Source organism: Mustela nigripes, chromosome 1 (genome assembly GCF_022355385.1).
Source record: "Mustela nigripes isolate SB6536 chromosome 1, MUSNIG.SB6536, whole genome shotgun sequence".
In the NCBI taxonomy this organism is placed as follows: Eukaryota; Metazoa; Chordata; class Mammalia; order Carnivora; family Mustelidae; genus Mustela; species Mustela nigripes.
In genome coordinates, this window is record NC_081557.1 from 83,986,422 (window position 1) to 84,005,685 (window position 19,264).

At 45.8% G+C, this 19,264-nt stretch overlaps 1 protein-coding gene across 2 annotated transcripts; it reads right to left on the reverse strand.

Moving 5' to 3' along the window:
* Positions 1-543: 543 nt before the first annotated feature.
* TIRAP (TIR domain containing adaptor protein) lies at positions 544-7,600 on the reverse strand. 2 transcript variants are annotated; one of them, XM_059414087.1, is made up of 4 exons: positions 7,421-7,600; positions 6,067-6,228; positions 4,001-4,572; positions 544-3,383 (listed from the first exon to the last, which is right to left on the reverse strand). In XM_059414087.1, the coding sequence occupies exons 1-4, from the start codon at positions 7,584-7,586 to the stop codon at positions 3,306-3,308; spliced, it is 978 nt and encodes a 325-aa protein (XP_059270070.1). In that variant the 5' UTR covers positions 7,587-7,600; the 3' UTR covers positions 544-3,305. The 2 variants fall into 2 exon arrangements, with proteins under 2 accessions (XP_059270070.1, XP_059270074.1); XM_059414091.1 differs by having other exon boundaries at positions 3,979-4,572.
* Positions 7,601-19,264: the final 11,664 nt, after the last annotated feature.

Below are 19,264 nucleotides of genomic sequence, written 5' to 3' on the forward strand. Positions count from 1 at the left end.
TATCACAAATATCCCATTTAACGGAGAAATGTTGGAAGCATTCCCTTTAAAAGCATAAATGAGACAAAGATAGTTGCTATTGTCACTTTCAGCATACTGGCGGTCTTAGGCAGCACAAAAATACAAGGAACTAAAGTTTTCTGTTTTGTTTTGCAAGTTTTTTTTAAAGGTTTTATTTATTTATATGACAGAGAGAGATCACAAGTAGGCAGAGAGGCAGAGAGAGAGGGGGAAGCAGGCTTTCTGCTGAGCAGAAAGCCCAATTCGGGGCTCGATCCCAGGACCCTGAGATCATGACCTGAGCTGAAGGCAGAGGCTTAACCTACTGAGTCACCCAGATGCCCCTTGTTTTGCAAATTATATGATTATCTATAGAAACAGAACAAAGTCTGTGGTCTTTTAAGTAATTCAGCAGGTTGCTTAATATTAGATCAATATGCAGAACTGTGATCCTTTCTACCCGTAATAGATTAGAAATATAAAAATACCTTTACAGTGGCAACAGAAAATATAAAGCACTAAGGAATAAATCTAATAAAAGTATCTGATTATAAAACTTTATTGAAATACATTTCAAGATATCAATAATGGAGACATACCATTTTTCTGGAGAAAAAGATTCAATGTAAAAATGACCAATTCTTCCCAAATTAATCTCTCATCTCAATATAAGCCTAATAAAAATACTAATAGACATTAAGACTTCTTAAAAATCATAGTAAATGAGCCAGTGTGTCACTTTGTAGGGATACGCAGACACACCCACATATGACAGTGTAATGGCAGCAGTGACCTCACAATTGGTAGGAGGAAAGGGTGGACTGACTACTGGTCAGTAAAGAATGGCTATACAAATCGGGGGGAAAAATTGGGCCTTTGACTTTACCAAGAACAACAACAACAAAATCAAACCCAAGCAAAACATCCCAGTGGATTAAAGTCCTAAATGGGAAAGAGCTCCAGAAGAAATTATAGGAATAGGAAAGGATTTCCTAAAGAAGACGCAAAAACACAGATTACAGTAATTGGTAAACATTTTTATATTAAAAAAATAAAGCTTTCTGTTCTTTAAAAGATACATTAAAACTCCTAAAAACATATACAGTTTTAATACAGAGGAATAAAATAATGCCTGGGATTTGCCCCAAAGAGATCTGGTGGAAAGGGAATTGGGAGTTATTGATATGAGCTTAGCTCTGAGTTGGGAACTGGTGAAGCAGGCAATGGGTATATGGGGATTCATCAGATTTTTCTCTTCCCCTTTGGTATATGATATACATAGAATTTCTCATAAAAAAGAGAATATTATGGCAGTAATATTCTGAATATTCTGAAGCTGGATACCAGCTTCATCCACCAGATCAGCAAACATTTTACACTCTGATGATTCTGTGTGTTTAGTAAGAACATGAAAAAGTGGGAAATCTCATACACAAATGGTAGAAACATAAACTGACATAACCAGGAAGAAAGTGTGGTATTTTCTACCCAAACTGAAGGTGTGTATATACTCTCCAGCTGTTCCCCATCTGGGCGAAATCCTAGAAAATCTCACCAGGGAAGCCTGTACCAAAATGTTCATAAGCTCGTTGCTTTAAAAAAAAAAAAAAAAAAAAGATTTTATTTATTTATTTGACAGAGAGAGAGAGCACAAGCAGGCAGAGCAGCAGAGGGAGAGGGAGAAGCAGAAGCAGGCTCCCCGCTGAGCAGGGAGCCCAACTCGGGGCTCTGTCCCAGGACCCTGGGATCGTGACTGAGCCGAAGGCAGTCGCCCAATCAACTGAGCCACCCAGGCACCCTGAGCTCATTGCTTTTGATAGCAACAAATGGGAAACCACCAAATGTCCATTCGTGGTATATTAACATATCGAAATGAAGGTGAATTTCCTGGCATTACATGCAACCACACGGATAAATCTTACATGTGAGCAACAAAAAGAATTTGTAGAACACAAACATTATAATACCATTTACATACAGCACAAAAGCATGTAAAGGTAAACATGTCAGGGATGTGTTACATGAAAAGCTGAAGAAATTCAAAATTCAGAATCATGATTGCTTCTAATGTGAGAAGGAATGAGAAGGTGATTAAGGACACAAAGGGGGTACCATCGGGATTGTAAGGTTTTGCTGCTTAAGCTGGGAGGAAGGTACATGAGTGAATGTTATATTTAGTCTTTTTGTATGTAATAAAATAATTCATAATTAAAATATAAATTTTTTTCATTATATATAAATGTCAAATGTTTTACACCTGAAACTAACATACATACATATCTATATACATGTATATATGTGTATATATATGTTTTTTCCAGTAGAAGGAGGGGTCATGGGAGGGGAAGTGAGAGAAGAGGCACAAAAGTACCCATCACGGGAGTAAGTTCATTTTGGTTCAACAACAGACTTACTAAGAACAGATGAATGAAACTTTATCTGTCCTATGAGGTACACAATCATCTCCCAGAAGAAAAGTGCTGACCTCTCTCGGTGCAGAGGTAAAGGACCGTGTAAAAGCAGGAGTTCTAGTCAGACCTTTGAGGCTTTGACGAAGCCCCCCCCCACTGTGAGTGAAAGCATTGGTGGGTGGGCTTCCGAGCCCGCAGCAGGCACTGAGCTTTTCCTTCTCTTCACCCTGCCTGCTCCTGTTTATTTAGAATGGTTTCTGGGTTTGTGTCTCTATGAAACACACAAAATAAAAATAAATACGGTGCAGTGCAGAATGCGTCTTTCATGTAGTCTTTGGTGTGGACAATGTCCCTGGGAAGGAGAAGGGCAGTAGTGTGTGAAGAACTAGGTACCTGGTGCTTTCTCCCGATGCCAGGCCTTTGGGGACACCAGCCCCACTGAAGCATGCGGTGCAGGCTTCTAGCTTGTGATCCAAGTGAGTCACCTCTTGGGGGGCGGGACTCATCTCTCTACAGTCCCAAGGGAAGAAGATGTAGGTATGGGCCAGGTTCATGTGTGCAGTGCGGTGGGAGGCAAAACAGGGGGGGATCATCTTGGTGTTAGCACCTCCTGCCACCTACAGTTTCTGGCTTCCCCATGGCAGTCCTGGGGAGGCCACAGTTTCTGCATGCCTTCCTGGGGGGAGTCCCCAGCTTCCCCGTGACCTTCCTGGGGGAGTCCCCAGCTTGCCCATGGCCTTCCTGGGGAGCCCACAGTAATGGGTGCCTGGTGGGCCATCTGACCCCAGGATTACATAGAAAGTGCTAGAAACTCTGGTTCCTTACACCTCGTCACAGCAGATGGAGTCCAAGGCCCTGTGAGGCCCCGTGAGGTCCCGTGAGGCCATGGGCTCTCTAACTCGGTTTTCTGCTTTGCTCCAACTTGTTGGGTCCCGAGGTGATGTAAGAAGTATCAGCTGATGGTCTGCAGATCTGCAAGAGAGCAAAGAGAATCACAAGGCTTGTCCCCCTTCCCAAATCCTAACGTCTCTGTTTCCCACATCTTCTTTTTTATTTCACTTCCAAACACATGGTAATCCAATACACCCCCCACCCCCGCCCTCAGCCCCAACCCCAGATAACCAATTCCTTCCTAGTATTTGGCACTATTTTGCCTTAGTAAGCTAATGTCCATCCTGGCATTTTCCTGGCTCTGGCTGGACATCGCCAACCTGAGTTCAGTGACAGAAACCTAATACTACTAGTACTTATAATAATACCAGCTGATATTCTATTGAGAACTTGGCACGGGGCAGGCTCTGCCAGCTAGGAGTACTTTCCTGGGTGGGGCCGCGCTCTGAACCCCCGTTCAGTGTATATACTTACTTAGGGCCGTACCTCATTCGCACTTTACCAGTGGGGAAACCCAAGTACGGAGGGGTCAGACAACTTCCACAGTCTTTTCCAGACCTGCCTTCTTCACTACTGGGCTACAGTGGCTGCCTCCTCAAAACCAAAGCCGGTCAGACGCTGTGGCCCTGTGGCCCAGCTGCCTTTCTCCCTTGCCCCGCACCCCCCAGTAGCTTACAACGCATGACAGCCTCCTTGACCTGGCGAAAGCCGCCATCAGGGCCCCGCCCGTCCACAAAGTACATGAACCGGAGCTCGGCAGGGTAGGCGGCTCTGGTGAGGCCCGACATCAGTGGGATGGTGCGGCCCTCGGACCCGGGGGCCTCGCTCAGGGCCTGCAGCATCTGGTACTTGCACCACGGGTCCCGCAGGAAGCCTGGGGTGATGAGCAGCACCCGACAGTGACTGCTGCTCAGGGCCTGGCACAGCTCGGTCACGATGGCGCCGCCCGGGGTGGCGTCCCGAAGCTGCAGGAAGCAGCGCAGGCTGGCCGTGCTGCCCTCCAGGTAGGAGACCAGCTCCTGGGCGGCCGCCAGGTCCTCCTCACTGTGGCACACGCAGACATCGTAGTCCTTGCTCCAGCGGCCGCCGCCGCTGCTGCTGCTGGTGCTGCTGGCACCCCCGTGTGTGGGTGGGGAGGTGGGAGACCAGGCTGAGCTGAGGCCCAGTGCGGGGGTGTCCTCCTGGGAGCTCGGCTGGGAAACATCCCTGGAGGAGCTTTCTGCGGGGTCTGGCGGCTTCTTGGGCTTCGACAGGGCCTGCCGGAACCAGTCTGTTGGGGACAGAAACGCTGCTTCAGGCCGGGTCTGCTTACCAGACTGCGTCCGCATGGCCCTACACAGGGGACCCCACACCCGGCAGGTCTGCCCATGGCCCCGCACGGGAAAAGCGCGCCACCTGACTCTCAGAGACCTACCGCTCTGCTCTTTAGTTCATCCTTCGGGACGTGCCTTCAGGGTCCCATTATCTTTAAAGGTTTGGGGAGGTCATAAAAACTCTGGCTCTTTTATGAGTCGCAAGAATGTAATATACAGCATATGGGCTCTAGTTAGTAATACTCTATTCCCTATTTGAGAGTTGCCAAGAGCGGAAACCTTCCAAGTCCTCATCACAAGAGAAAAAGTTCTGTGATTATGCATGGTAATGGATGGTAACTAGACCTTGTGCTGATCATTTCACAATATATACAAATATTGAATTATTTTATTGTACTGCTGAAACTAATATAATGTATGTCAATTGTACTTCAATAATGAAATAAACAAAATGCCTTTGGTGTAACAACAATATGGGGCAAAGAAAAAAAAAAAAAAGAAAGGAAAGGACTCTGACTTCTACCAGCCTGATTAGGAAAGATGTCTTTGCCCTATTCTAGGCCCTTTGATTTCTAGTACTGTCAGCTCACTCTACCCCCAAACTCCCCACTAGTGGTGACTAGCCGACCATCTCCTCGTCTGTAAGCAGAGCCGTGGTAAGCTGGTCAGGATTAATCAATTCCCAAGCCCACCTTCTGCTGTAGGGGAGGTGGATTTAGATTAAGGTGGGCTACCCTTTATGGGAGGGAAAGGAAGGAGGGATTGGCATCCTTTTGGCCCCGAGAAATCCCAGATTTCTAAATCTGTTGCTAAATATTAAAACAAAAGCCTGGGAGAGGGTTACTGCTCAGAGTTCCTGAAAAGCAAAGTCTAGTGATTACAACCTACACTTTGGAGCCAGGCATCAGTCTGATTGTGGACCTACACCTTGCTTGCCATGTGACCTTAAGCAAGTCAGTCTACGTCTACCATTTCCTCCTCATCTGTTCCACAGGTTCATTTTAATTGTTGTTGAAGATTAACTGAGAAAATGCAGTGCCTGGTATATTTAAGTATTCCATAATGAGATCAGCTCAGCTTCCCCAGCTTTTGATAAGAACAGACAGTTTAGTGTTCTGGAGATTAATTTATTTTCTCACTCTGCTTGGCTCCTTTGTCTGATAGGTTCAGAAAGACTTTGGCGAGAAGTGCTCAGCACCAGGGTTTCCAGGTTAGGAATATTAGCTTAGCATGCATGGAAAAGCTGTGAGCCAGAGCATTAAGGTTCTATGATACATGCCTTTCTCCTCACTCACCACAAAGCATGGGGTCTCTGAGGTCAAGGCTGGAGCCGGGGAGCCCACCACTGTCAGCCTCCCCCCATGTCCTGCTGCATGTGGGCCAGGAAGCCCTCCCACTTCACGCACTCATAGCTGTGAATACAGCGGAATTAGGAGTTGGCTTCCACTCACCAACCATCTTGCCCAGAGGCTTCTTAGACTGGGAGCGAGGAGCTGGGAAGGAGGATGATGACGATGCCATAGTATGGGGCTCAAAACTAACCCCATGAGACCAGGCATTGGTAAAGTGAGAGAAGGGAGGGGACTCAGTCTTGACCTTATGGAACAGCCATCCTATAAGAGACAGAGAGACAGGATCACAAAAATTATACTTATGTTACTCTCAGTCCCAGTGTGAGCTCTAGATGTTCTCTCCTGATGCCTGACTGAGCCTCAGCCCCTCTACTTGTCCCTGATCCCTATCCCACATCAACCACTGTTGATTGGGTCCGGCTTCCAGAAAAACCCAGATCTGTGAAGAGTGGCGAGACAGAGTGAGAGCCCAGGGTGAGCTGTTGAGTGACTGTCCCCTGCTGCACCTGGCCAGGTGCACCTTGGGGTTCTGGGGCAGGACAGATGGCAGGAAGCTCTGGATCTGGACTTCCTGTGTGGGAGGAGGGGGTAAAGATGGCGGCAGAGTGGGAGAACCCTGGGCTTGCCAGTGCCCTGAACACAGCGAGAGAACTCTCAAATCATCCTAAATACCCACAGAAATCTACCCAAAGACTGGCAGGACAAACTCCACAACTAAAGGGAGAGAAGAAGCCACATTGAAGAAGGTAGGAAGTGCAGAGACCTGGTGTAGGGGAGAAACAGATCCTGGCTGTTATGGGGGTGGGGGTACCCATGGCCATAGAGAAGGGCTGAGACAGAGGAGCAAGCACACAGGAGATCCGCACAAGGAGAATATTTAACCCAATGCCAGTGGCTTGGGAGGTGAGAGGGGCTGAAATTGGTGAGATTTTGCAACCAGCAGGGCTTAGAGCCTGGAGTTCTAAAGATTGGAGGACTTGGCTGGGCTAGAGCTCTGAGGGTGCCGCCCTGCTCCTGGAGAGAAGGCGGGCAAGCAACTGGGGGCAGGTGGCTTGGAAACAGCCATCTGAAGAGCACCTGGGGCATGCAGGGGGCAGGTTATTCACTCTCCCCCACCCCCGAGAGGCAGCAATCTCAGAGAAAGACGCCTTTCCGGGAACAAAGGAGTTGGCCAGCACCATTTCCCTGTTGCCCCTCGGCATAAACAGAGCCTCCAGTGGCAGGCAGCTCTGTGGGACACTGGCTGCCTAACCAGCTTACACCAAGCCCCCCCCCCCCACTCCATCAAGCTTGTCACCTTCCCAGCAGTGGTGGCCCCCTCCCCAAAAGAACCAACAAAAGCCCTGCCCACACCACATCTCCTGACCGGAGTGTTCTGCAGGGCTCTAGTGAAAGCAGCGTCAGGTCTCATTTAACAAGCAGACCAGAGCACACCAGTTAAAACTCAGCTCACCATGGCCAGGGACCAAACACTGCTCATTGCTGGCAAGGAGAGCCTCTGCCGACAACTGGCCTGAAGGACAGAGCAGCCGAAACACAGCAGCAGAGTGTAGGCAGCATGGACCAGAGACACTAACTGAAGCACCGGGCCTCGGGGAACTCGGTGACCTCTTCTTCATAAGGCCATTTTCTAGCTTTTCTAGCACAGAGAAGAAGGCAGATATTTAGATAAAATGTGAATATGGAAGAATTTATACCAGATGAAAGAACAAAATAAGGCCATGACCAGAAATCTAAGAAAAGCAGGTACAATTGGCATGCCTGATAGAGAATTTAGAGTAACACTCATAAGAATGATCATTGGACCTGAGACAATTAAAAACTTCAGGGAGACTCTTACCATAGAGTTAAGAAATTGCATTTCAGAATTAAAGAGGACAATAAATGAGACAGTAAACAGGTGTGATGCAATGAACCACAGGGTGGAAGAAGCAAAGGAACAAATTGGTGACCTAGAAGGTAATCAAGCTGAAGGAAAGAGAGATAAAAGATTATGCAAAACAAGAATAGACTTAGGGAACTCAGTGACTCCACAAACAGAAAACGTTTGTATTATAGGGATCCCGGGGAAGAAGAGTGAGAAAAGAGGGCAGAAAATTTATTTAAAGAAGTAATAGCTGAAAACCTTCCTAATCTGGGGAAGGAAGCAGATGTCCAGATCCAAGAGGCAAGGAGTACCCCCAACAAAATCAACAAAAGCAGATCCACACCAAGATATATTATAATTAAACTGCCAAAATATAGTAGTAAGGAAAAAATATTAAAAGCAGCAAGACAAAAGAAGATGGTTACTTATAAGGGAAAATCCATAAGGCTTGCAGCAAAATTTTCAGCACAAACTCTCCAAGGGAAGGCATGATATAGTCCAAGAGTTGAGTGGGAAAAATCTGCAGCGAAGAATACTCTATCCAGCAAGGCTCACATTCAGAATAGAAGAGAAACAGAGAGTTCCACAGACAAACAAGGACTTTCTGTGTCAATGCTAAAATCCAAGGACAATTGCAATTTGGACAAACAATTACATATCCAAATAGATGTTGAACAGTAGAGAGAGAAAGCACATGCAAGAAACCTTGGGAGACTTCCTCCAGTCTGCCTTCCACTGAGTAACTCCCTCCATCCACCTGTCCATCTGCTCATTGAAACACCCCCCCCCTTTCCCCCTTTCCCTCAACTGTCAGTTCAGGGAGATAGTGTCACATAGTGGTAAAGTCTACAGAGTATAGGCAGAGAGCCTGGATTTTCACCTCTTTTTAACTGTGGTCCCTGGCAAGCTGTTTAATCTTGCTAAGCTTCAACTTCTCCATCTTTGAAATTAAAATAAAACTAGAACCTTCTCAGCTTTATTATGAAGATCACATGAGATAATTTATGTAAAGTGCTAATGATTCAGTATATAATGTTCAGAAAATAATGTGGGTTAGCATGTATTTAAAATAATCTAGATATTGGAGGGATACGTTATGTTCATGGTTTAGAAGACTCACTATTGTAATTTTCCCCAAACTAATCTTAAGGTCCGTGTTATCCGAATTTGTTGTTATTGGGGGGGGGGGCAGGGATTATCAAACTTTTTCTAAATTTATATGGAAATGCAGAGGACCAAGAATCTCTTCAATGGGCAATTTGTTGTATTTCCTTCTCACCACGATGATCAGACTATCCCTGATGGTGGAGGTTCTGTTAGCCCAGGTTTCTGGGCCGACACGATGTGGAGCAGAGCCCTCTCCCATCTGAGGTGGAATTTCAGTGTTGGCATGTGAAGGGCTGGTAGAGAACTTGGCTCTAGAGTGGACAGAGCTGCTTGCTTTCTCACTCTGAGCTATCTGCAGAGGTCAAAACAGACCCCTGGGAACTCACAGAAAAACTACTTATTTTATGAAACACACAGTAATAAGTTTCCAAGTTGGAAATATGTTATTCAAGGTTGAGGATGATGCTTTTTGTTCACTGCTAAATGCTATACATCTCTATGCCAAGCCAGGGACTATCAGATGAGTTACTGATGACTCATGAAACTATATCAAAGTTCAAAAAAAAAAAGACAGAACTTAAACCACTGTAGCAAGTGGTGGGGCGGAGAGAAGGAGTGAAGTGGGCACAGGAACCAGAGACATCTCGAAAGAAAAGAGCAGTTAGCTGCCAAGCCAGGAACGGGATGTGAAAAGGTGAACATTGTTGTGTATGTGTGGGTCTTTTCCTACCTCATATTCTTTGAATTTCAGACAGCTTGAGTGGTATGCCGAAGTTAAGGAAAGCAGTGCCTGATAACCACTGAGTTGGAAATCCTTTTCCCTGTGTAGGGCTGCTGTCCCTCGACATCTTCATTTAAACCATTCCAGATGCCCTTTCTTTCTCCCAAGAGTAGACATGATGTCCCTGGGTTTTAATGTAATTTAAATATTTTTAAATTACAGTTTTTTATTACTTTTAAAATTATTTGACAGTTATGTCTTAATTTTATTTTATTTTTTTAAGATTTTGTTTATTTATTTGGCAGACAGAGATCACAAGTAGGCAGAGAGGCAGGAAGAGAGAGACGGAGAAGCAGGCTCCCTGCTGAGCAGAGAGCCCGATGCGGGACTCTATCCCAGGACCCTGGGATTATGACCTGAGCCGAAGGCAGATGCTTAACCCACTGAGCCACCCAGGTGCCCCTTTGTCTTAATTTTAAAGTTATTCGACCTTGATAGACTTATAAATCGGAGAATCACTTGATAGTCTTAATGGTAGTTTAAAGCTTAGAAACTAACATAATACTTTAATCTTCTTAACAGATATAGATTTAAGAGTTTCAGTTTCTCATTTTATGGCATGACTTGCCTTTTTGGCCATACATGCTGATTTTTGGCAGTTGCCTTTTCTCATCGCTTGGTTAAGAAGAAATCCAGTTGCCCAACAGCATACGCCGCTGTAAGCAGGTTGGTATAGGCCCTTGGGACTACTGTTACGGAAATATTTAAATACAGGAAAAGACAACATCTTTGACATAGGATAATTGAGCAAGATGGCACACTAAGTTCCATTAACCCTACACACTGTCTACTTCCCGGAATCTAAAACTCCACTACACCTTCCTTGTTATCTTTCAGTTCCTGTGCAGCTGAAGCTATGGGGCTATCACACTTAAATATGCTTTACTCTTTACAGAACTTAGAACTAGTCATCTGTGAGAGAGAGGAGACATAGCTGTCAAACTATGAGAAGTTAATGAACTTAAATCTCCAAATGGAAGGTCTAATTACTAGCTCTGTCTAGTCTTAGATTCGTTGTGTGGCTTAGGAACAGTCACTTTTCCTTGTGCTTTTTCAGAATTCATAAAGTAAAATGATATATACCTAAATGCCTGCTTTATAGATCATTACAAAGGCTTGATAGAAAATTACTAAAAGCTTCTTTTAAAAAAGCAACAGCATGATCCCTTTAGTGTTTTTTAGAATGCTTTTGCAGTAGGATGTGTAGGAATATATTATGTGAGGGAAATATTATCATATTATCACTGTATAAAATACAAAGCGTATTAAGTATTATCCAATATCTAACGTGTCCAATCTCTATTACACAGGGAATGTACTGAAACCTATAAAAACATATGATTAGAATATGTATTTTAGGGCACCTGGATGGATCAGTTGGTTAACTGACTGTCTTTGGCTCAGGTCATGACCTGGAGTCCCATGATCGAGTCGCGAATGGGCTCCCTGCTCAGTGGGGAGTCTGCTTCTCCCCTGACCCTCCCCCTTCACATGCCCTCTCTCTCAAATAAATAAATAAAATCTTTTTAAAAGAGAATATGTATTTTATATCATTTATATTACATTTCTACTAAGCAGGAATCACTATCAATGGTGGACAGGGTAACGGTCCCATAAAGATATCCACATCTTAATCCTCAGAACCAGTGAATATGCTACCCTCCATGGCAAAAATGGACTTTGCAGACGGGATTAAGGATCTTGAGATGTGCAGAGGATCCTGGATTATCTGAGAGGGCTCAATGTAATCACGAGGGTCCGTCCGAGAGGCAGGCAGGAGGGTCAGAGTGAGGAGGAGTGACAGCAGAAGCAGAGGCTGGTGTCATGTGAGCCCCTGAGCAGGGAATACAGGAAAAGTCAAGCAAAATGATTCTTCTCTAGAGCATCCAGAAGGAACACAGCCCTGCCAATCCATTTAAGACCTCTGACTGCCACAACTGTCAGCTAATCAATGTCTGTCCTATTAAGCCAGTAAGTTTTTGGTGATTTGTTACAGAAGCAGTAGGAAGCGATTACATGATCTTTGATTGTCTGTCCTGCTAGTGAACGGAGGAAGCCCTAAATCTGAGGGCGAGAGACCGGTCTGTTCAAAGGTTTACATTGTCTGAAAGAGTTTTTCACTTCTTCGATGAACAAATTATCCTGACACTTGATTTTGACTTTAAGAACACTGGTTTCAGTGATTAAGTTTGCTTCTCAAACATTTGCTAAAACCCTTGGTGGGTAGGATCGTTAGGATGTGCAGGAGAGTATCATTTAAAGTGCTCAATTTAACTGTTACTAGCCGGATGGATACAATACTGTTATTTCCAAGAGCCGTGTGCAGATGAGTAGACTGGCCCCGGGGTGGACTCCATGTTCACACCCGTAAGTGTGGGCCAGACCCATGACTTCTAATCAACTGAATATGGCAAAGATTATGGAATGTCACTTACCTGGTTATATTACCATACACATGACATATATGTGAGTGTATATGCATTTATATGTATACACACACATTATGTATATATCTACCATATAAGATATGTACATGTGTTGGGGCACCTGGGTGGCTCAGCGGGTTAAGCCTCTGCCTTCAGCTCAGGTCATAATCTCAGGGTCCTGGGATCGAACCCTGTATCGGGCTCTCTGCTCGGCAGGGAGCCTGCTTCCCCTTCTCTCTCTGCCTGCCTCTCTGCCCATTTATGATCTCTCTCTCTGTCAAATAAATAAATAAAATCTTAAAAAAAAAAAGATGTACACGTGGAGTGCCTGGCTGGTTCAGTTGGTAGAGTGTATGACTCTTGAACTTGGGGTCATGAATTCAAGCCCTACATGGGTTGTAGAGATTACTTTAAATATATATATATATGTAAAAGATGTGTACATATGATTATGGCATATATATGAATATCGTGTCATGCTTGTGTGTGTGTGTGTTTATGTGTTTGTGTTTAAATCCATCTAGCTGACCAGAAAGTGATTCCTTTAGGACTTTGAAGAATCTCCCAGCCTCGTTGTGAGAGGGCCCGTGTCAAGAAATTGCAGGCAGCTTCTAGAAGCTGTGTGATCTCAAGAAGTAACCTCTAGAGAAGTAATCTCCAGCTGACAGCCAGCAAGAAAACAGACCTCAGTCTTAAAACTGCAAGAAGATTCTGCCATCAAAGAACAACCTGAGGGAGCCTGGTAGTGGCTCTTACCCCATTTAAACCCCAGTGGCTTTGCGGCCCCAGCTAGTACCTGGACATAAGCCAGGTAAGACCCCAGCAGAAGACTCGGCCAAGCCTTTCCTGGGCACTTAACCCACAGAAACCATGAGATAATAAACAGGTGTTGGGGTAAACTGCTGAATTTGTGGTCACTTTTTACACTGCCCCGAAAACAAATACAGGGACTAGCAGAAATGATGGTTTAAAATGACAGTTCCCGGGCGCCTGGGTGGCTCAGTCAGTTAAGCTGCTGCCTTTGGCTCAGGTCGTGATCCCAGGGTCCTGGGATCAAGTCCTGCATTGGGCTCCTTGTCCATCAGGGAGTCTGCTTCTCTCTCTTTGCCTCTGCCTGCCACTCTGACTGCTTGTGTTCTCTCTCTCTCTCTGACAAATAAATAAAATCTTAAAACAAAACAAAAACTTAAAATGCCAGTTCTCATGCCCCCTCCCAAATCTACTGAAGTAAATCTCTGGGTAAAGCTTGGGAAAAGGATTTTTAAACAAATACCTCAGGATTCTGATGTACCTAAGAAGATTGGTCTAGTGGCTTATGTCAGTGGATCCCAAACTAAGTTGCATTATTGTTATCACCTAGAGAGCTTTTAAAAAATATAGATACTCCTGGAAAACCTTACTCAGTATTTCAGAAATGGGGCCCAAGAATCCATTTTGGAAGAGCTGTCTAAAAAATTCTGACCCAAGGAACCACTAGTCTCAATTTATATTGTTACTTATTTTTATAAGCAGTGAAAGAGTGAAAGCAGACCAGTAAATCTTGAGATTGAATTTATGAAATAAATTCCAAATGACTGATTCTGTTATCAAGTCAAATTTAAGATGGAACTCTAGCAGGCAGAGAACAGTCAGAGAATTCCGGTTGATTAACTGAAGTCTTATGACCTGTATTAAAATAAATCATGTTCATGGGCATATACGCTTTCAACACTATATTTTATAAATTTTGAAGACTTTAAAAATGTCAAAAGGTATATATATGTGCATACGTGTGTATAACGGCACCCATTTTTAAAAATTAAATTATAAGTCAAAAGTATTGTAACTTTGGTTATTCAAATCTGAAACTTCAGCTGAAGTTCAGTCACAAGGAACTATCTTAGGGATCCAACACAAATGGGAAGCATTATAATTAATGTTGAGGTATTTTGCAAAAAAGTAGCAAATTGGTCTTTGGGAAACTTCAGTTTCTCAGTTCTAAAAAATTCTCTCTGCTTCTGAAACTGTATCATACAGGGGGCTCAAGCTTATTTTAACTATAATGGTATAAATTTATTTAAAGATTTTATTTATTTGATAGACAGAGATTACAAATAGTCAGAGAGGCAGGCAGGGAGAGACGAGGAAGCAGGCTCCTCGCTGAGCAGAGAGCCCGATGCGGGGCTCGATCCCAGGACCCTGAGACCATGACCTGAGCTAAAGGCAGAGGCTTTAACCCACTGAGCCACCAAGGCTCCCCTCAAATGGTGTAAATTAATTTTGTATTTACTTTGCAGTAGATCTGATGTAAATACGCAGCATTGAATGTAATATAGATTGTGCCACTAGTAAATTTATGGGTGGATACAGTTTACAAATTATATACCCTTTTATACTAGTCCCCTGTTGAGTTTACAAAATGACTACTATATATATATATATTTTTTTTTTTAAAGGCTTTGGAGGCATAGTTAGATTAAAAAAAAAATACCTAAGATCTTAAAGAAGAACATTGCAGAGGTGCTTCCACCACCAGAATAATAAAGACTTATTATGAAGCACTATTTAAGGCAACTGCTATTGGTGCACAAGTAGACAGATGGATAGAAAAACAGGGTGTCTAGAAACAGATCCACATCCATACAGTTTCCTGATGAATGGCAAGGCTGACACTGCCAAACAGTGGAGAAATGGTGCTGCGTCAATTTTGATAGCCTGCGGGAAAAAATAAATCTTGACCCGTATCTTACACGATCCGAAAAACTCAGTCTCAAATAGACGGTAGATAGAAGTGAGAATAACAAGAAAATTGCTTTTAGAGGAAATTATAAGAGATTATCTTCCTGATTTCATCTTCTGGTTATTTAAAATTGAGATGTAATGTAGTACGGTGAGTGCTGTGAAGTATGTAAGCCTGACAATTCACAAACCTGTACCCCTGGGGCAAATAATACATTATATGTCAATAAAATAATCAATAAAAAATAAAATTGAGATGTAATTGACATATAACATTTTAGTTTCAGGTGTACAACACAGTGATATATGTATTTATTGTGAAATGGTCACCACAATGAGTCTAGCTAACATCTCTACATAGTTATACATATTTTTATCTTGTGATGAGAATAAATCCACTAAGTTAGCAACCTTCAAACATGCAATACAGTTTCATAGTCTAGTCACCATGCTGTAAATTTACAATTCCCAGGATTTCTTTTATTTCATAACTGGAGTTTGTACCTTCTGATCACCTTCACTCATTTTGCCCACCCACTACCCCCTGGGGTAAGCAAAGATTTTTTTCAACTGGTCATAAATAATACAACCGTATGGGAGGGGGGAGAGCAATCTGGCAATATTAAAGGGAAAAATTTCTGTTCATCAAAAGACATTTTCGAGTGAAAAGGCCATCACCTGAGAAAATAATTAAAAAATATATATCCAGTGTTTCATAACCAGCATGTTTAAGAAATCTTACAAACTAGTAAGAAAGTGAAAATCTATTGGAAAAAAATGTGCAGAAGAACCGAACACTTTGCAAAAAGGATATCCAAATGCCCAACAGACATGAAAAGATGCAGATTCATTACCCCTAAGCGAAATGCCTCAGTCCAACACCAGGGCTGGAGCACTGAGCAGAGCCGCTACAATGAAAAAAAGAGACACTATCAAGTACTGGTAAAGATGTTGAGGAACTCACTGCTGGTGGGAGTGTAAACTCACACAACCACTTTGGAAAACTAGTGGCACTGAAATATACTAAAGCTGATCGTGAACACACCCAGCATTTCCACTCTTAGAAATATACCCAACAGAACTGCTCTATACGTGCACCAAAAGACAGCCCCAAGAATCCTCCCGGCACTATTCAAAAAACCAACCAAACAAAAAAACCCCAACCTGGAAACAACCCCTATCGATCCACCCAAGTGGCCTGTAGAAAGTAGAAGTAAATTGTGCTCTATCTGCACAGGGCAGAATCACACATCTGCTGAGATCGATGAATCACAGCTAAATGCAACTTGGCTGCGTCTCACATACTGAGGATAAAGTACTACACGCAAAAGGTAGGTACCCATGAGCCCATATATCAGAAGTTCAAAACCAAGGAAACTTTTTATGATGTGAGAAGCCAGGATAATAGTTCCCCCTTAGACGAAAGTAGTCACTGGAAGTAGACATAGAGGGTTTCTGGACTGCTAGTGAGATTTTATTTATTCTGAATGCAGGTTGCCTAGGAAATGTTCACTGTGTGAAAGCTGTACACTTGTGACTGTGCAATTCTTTGTAGGCAGGCCATATTTCTTTCTTTCTTTCTTTCTTTTTTTTTTTTTTTAAAGATTTTATTTATTTATTTGACAGAGAGAGAGCACAAGTAGGCAGGGAGGCAGGCAAAGAGAGAGGAGGAAGCAGGCTCCCCGCTGAGAAGAGAGCCCAATGCGGGACTCGATCCCATGATCCTGGGATCATGACCTGAGCCGAAGACAGTCTTAACCCACTGAGCCACCCAGACGCCCCTGTTTGCGGGTCGTATTTCAATAGTGTCTTAAAAGTTAAAATAAAGAATAACTAGATGTGACTTTCTCCGACCGTCACTCCTGGCCCTGGGTGCCCTCTGATTTGGTGTCTCAGCTACGCGAGTACTCGGGACTGTCCCTCTCTCAGTGGCACTGACCAGGTTTGTGTTGGGATTTCTAATCTGTCCATCTGCAGGGGAAGGACAGGGCTGATCCCTCCCTGTCCCATGCTCTCACTCCGCGCTGCACAGGTTGCCCTGCCCAAGACAGACGTTCGTGAAAGAAATATCTCCGTGGGTCATGAGCCCTAACTAAAGCCGTATTCGTGCTGGAACAGTCGCAAAGGCCATCGCAAGAGCAAAGAAGGACGTGAGGAGACCGTGGCAGAAACACAACAGTGAAAGATGGAAATCATCCGACCGGGCTGGGCTTTTCAACCCACACCGACGGGGGCTCCCCGCTCTAGCTCCTTCGCGACGGAGAAAGGGACAGCTTTCTTGGAGAGCCTGTTCACCCGTTTCCGCGTTCAGGGTGCCCGTGGCACCCGGGTAGAAGGGGCAGGAGAGGGGAAGGCGGGCCCCCGGGCAGACGTGCCGCGGGGGTGCGGCCAGTGCGGGAGGTGGCGCAGGGGCGCAGAGGCACGGGGACACAGGGGCCCCGCACTTCCCGGGGACCCCGACCCTGCGGGGACCCCGCCCCCGTCCCCGCAGAGGGCTCACCTACGCGTGGGTGGCGGCGACCCCGGCGCGGTGCAGCCCGCGGGGCTGGCTCGGGCTCCGGCGCTGTGCCGGCCGCCCCCCGGCGAGGGGGAAGTGCGGCGCGCAGATCCGGGCAGACCGCCTCCCGGCTCCCCGGCTCCCCCGGAAGAGGCAGGGCGGCCCGGCCCGCGGCCCCTCCCCTCCGCGGCCCCTCCCGCCGCCGGCCGCCCCGTCGCTCCGCCAGGGAGCCGCGCCTCCCCGGTGCTCCTCGCCGACCAGCCCACGGGGCCCGGGAAACCCCGGAGCCCGCAACCCCGCAGAAACTTGCAGAAGAGTCCGTGCTCCCGCGTACCCCAAAACGCACCAGGACAGCCTGAAGCCTCGGCTTTGTTCTGTGTCGGGGAGAAGGATAGAAACCCTTGCTCCATTCATTTCATTTTCTTAACGCCCGGCAAGGCCAGCCGCTGTACCTTTTTTCTTTTTCTACAGTTACGAAAAGTGGAGGGGCGCCTGGGTGGCTCGGTCGGTTAAGTCGCCCACTCTCGATTTCCGCTCAGGTCCTGATGTGGGGTTCCTGAGATCGACCGTGGGTGCGGCTCCGCTCCGCGCGAAGCCTGCTCAAGATTCTCTCCCTCTCCCTCTACTCCTACCCCACGCGCGCACTCTCTCCCTCTTCAAAAAAAAAGAAAAAAGAAAGAAAGAAAGAAAAGAAAAGAAAAAAGAAAAGTGGAGATTGAAGGGCTTGTCCTAAGGCCACAAGGTAGATGGTAGCGTGACTCTCACCGCAGAAACGCGGGTGCAGGGGTCACACAGCTGAAGCCAATGACGAACCCCACGAACCCCACGCTCCCAGGCTGCAAAAACGTGCTGAGCCAGTCACTGGCCAGGCGCTGGGTTCTTCACCTGCCGGCTTGAGGATGAGCTTCCTGAAGGACCAGGACGGGTGGGGGATGGAGGGAATACAACGCGTAGCCTTTCCCAAACTTGTTTCACCGTAGTAGAAATACCCGTATCTTCCTGAGCGGTGTGCCGTGGCCTGCCAGTTTGGGAAACGTTCCTACAGCCGTGTGCCCAGAATGCTAGACGATGCGGCTGGTTTAATGGGACGGATGGAAGACCCATGGTCTCCCTTTCAATCTGATTTCCTATGTTTCTCACCAGGCAGTGGGGCGAGTTAGTGGCTAATCCTGGGAGGCAGCGTGGGCTGGGGCTGTTACAGGAGGGCTCTGGAGCAGGATCGCTGGGGCTCAGAGCTCTTCACTTACTAGCCATCTGACCTTGGGGACGGACATATGTGGCCTGTCCAGGTTCACTTTATTCATTGTGAGGTTATAGTATCTGGTTCCCAGTGTTGTGGGGAGGAGTAGGTGAGATGAAGTAGGAAGAAGTACAGGAAAGGCTTCTTTCACCCCTTATCAAACACACATCCGCTTGGCGGGCTGGGTGCTGGACGGCTGCTGTTCCCTCCACCCACTGGGTCCCACCTCTCCCAGCTGGGCTCTTCAAGCACACCCCTTCCAGAAGTCTCCTTTCTCCTGCTTTCTTAACCCTGCCCTTCCTGCCTCCTTCGTTACCAGTCCTGTACCACCTCATGCTGTTTGGAGTTGGGGGTCCCAGGGGTTGGCCATCCCAGGAGACTGCCAGGTTTCCAAAGCCTGGGCTCCGCCTCCCGCTCCAGCACAGGGCACAGGCCCTCCAGTAAGCCCTGGCTTAGAGCAGGTCGGGGACACCCGTGGCGGACAGCTCAGTGTTGGGAAGGCGGAGGAGGCATGGACTGAGAGGGAAGACAGATGGCAGGATTAAGTGCTCTCCTAGGAGTTTGAAGAAAGCCCTGTGGCAGCACGGAGACCTCATGAATGTATTCTTAATTGAGTAAGTACTGCATTTGTCATCTTGAAGGCCATGTTCCTCCTGACCCA

Coding starts and splice junctions, on each gene's coding strand:
- TIRAP (XM_059414087.1), bottom strand. CDS start 7,586: ATGAAGAAGAGGTCACCGAGTTCCCCGAGGCCCGGTGCTTCAGTTAGT. Junction 6,229..7,420: donor GTGTTTGGTCCCTGGCCATG/GTGAGCTGAGTT, acceptor TGTCTCTTATAG/GATGGCTGTTCCATAAGGTC. Junction 4,573..6,066: donor GCCTCTGGGCAAGATGGTTG/GTGAGTGGAAGC, acceptor TGTCCCCAACAG/ACTGGTTCCGGCAGGCCCTG.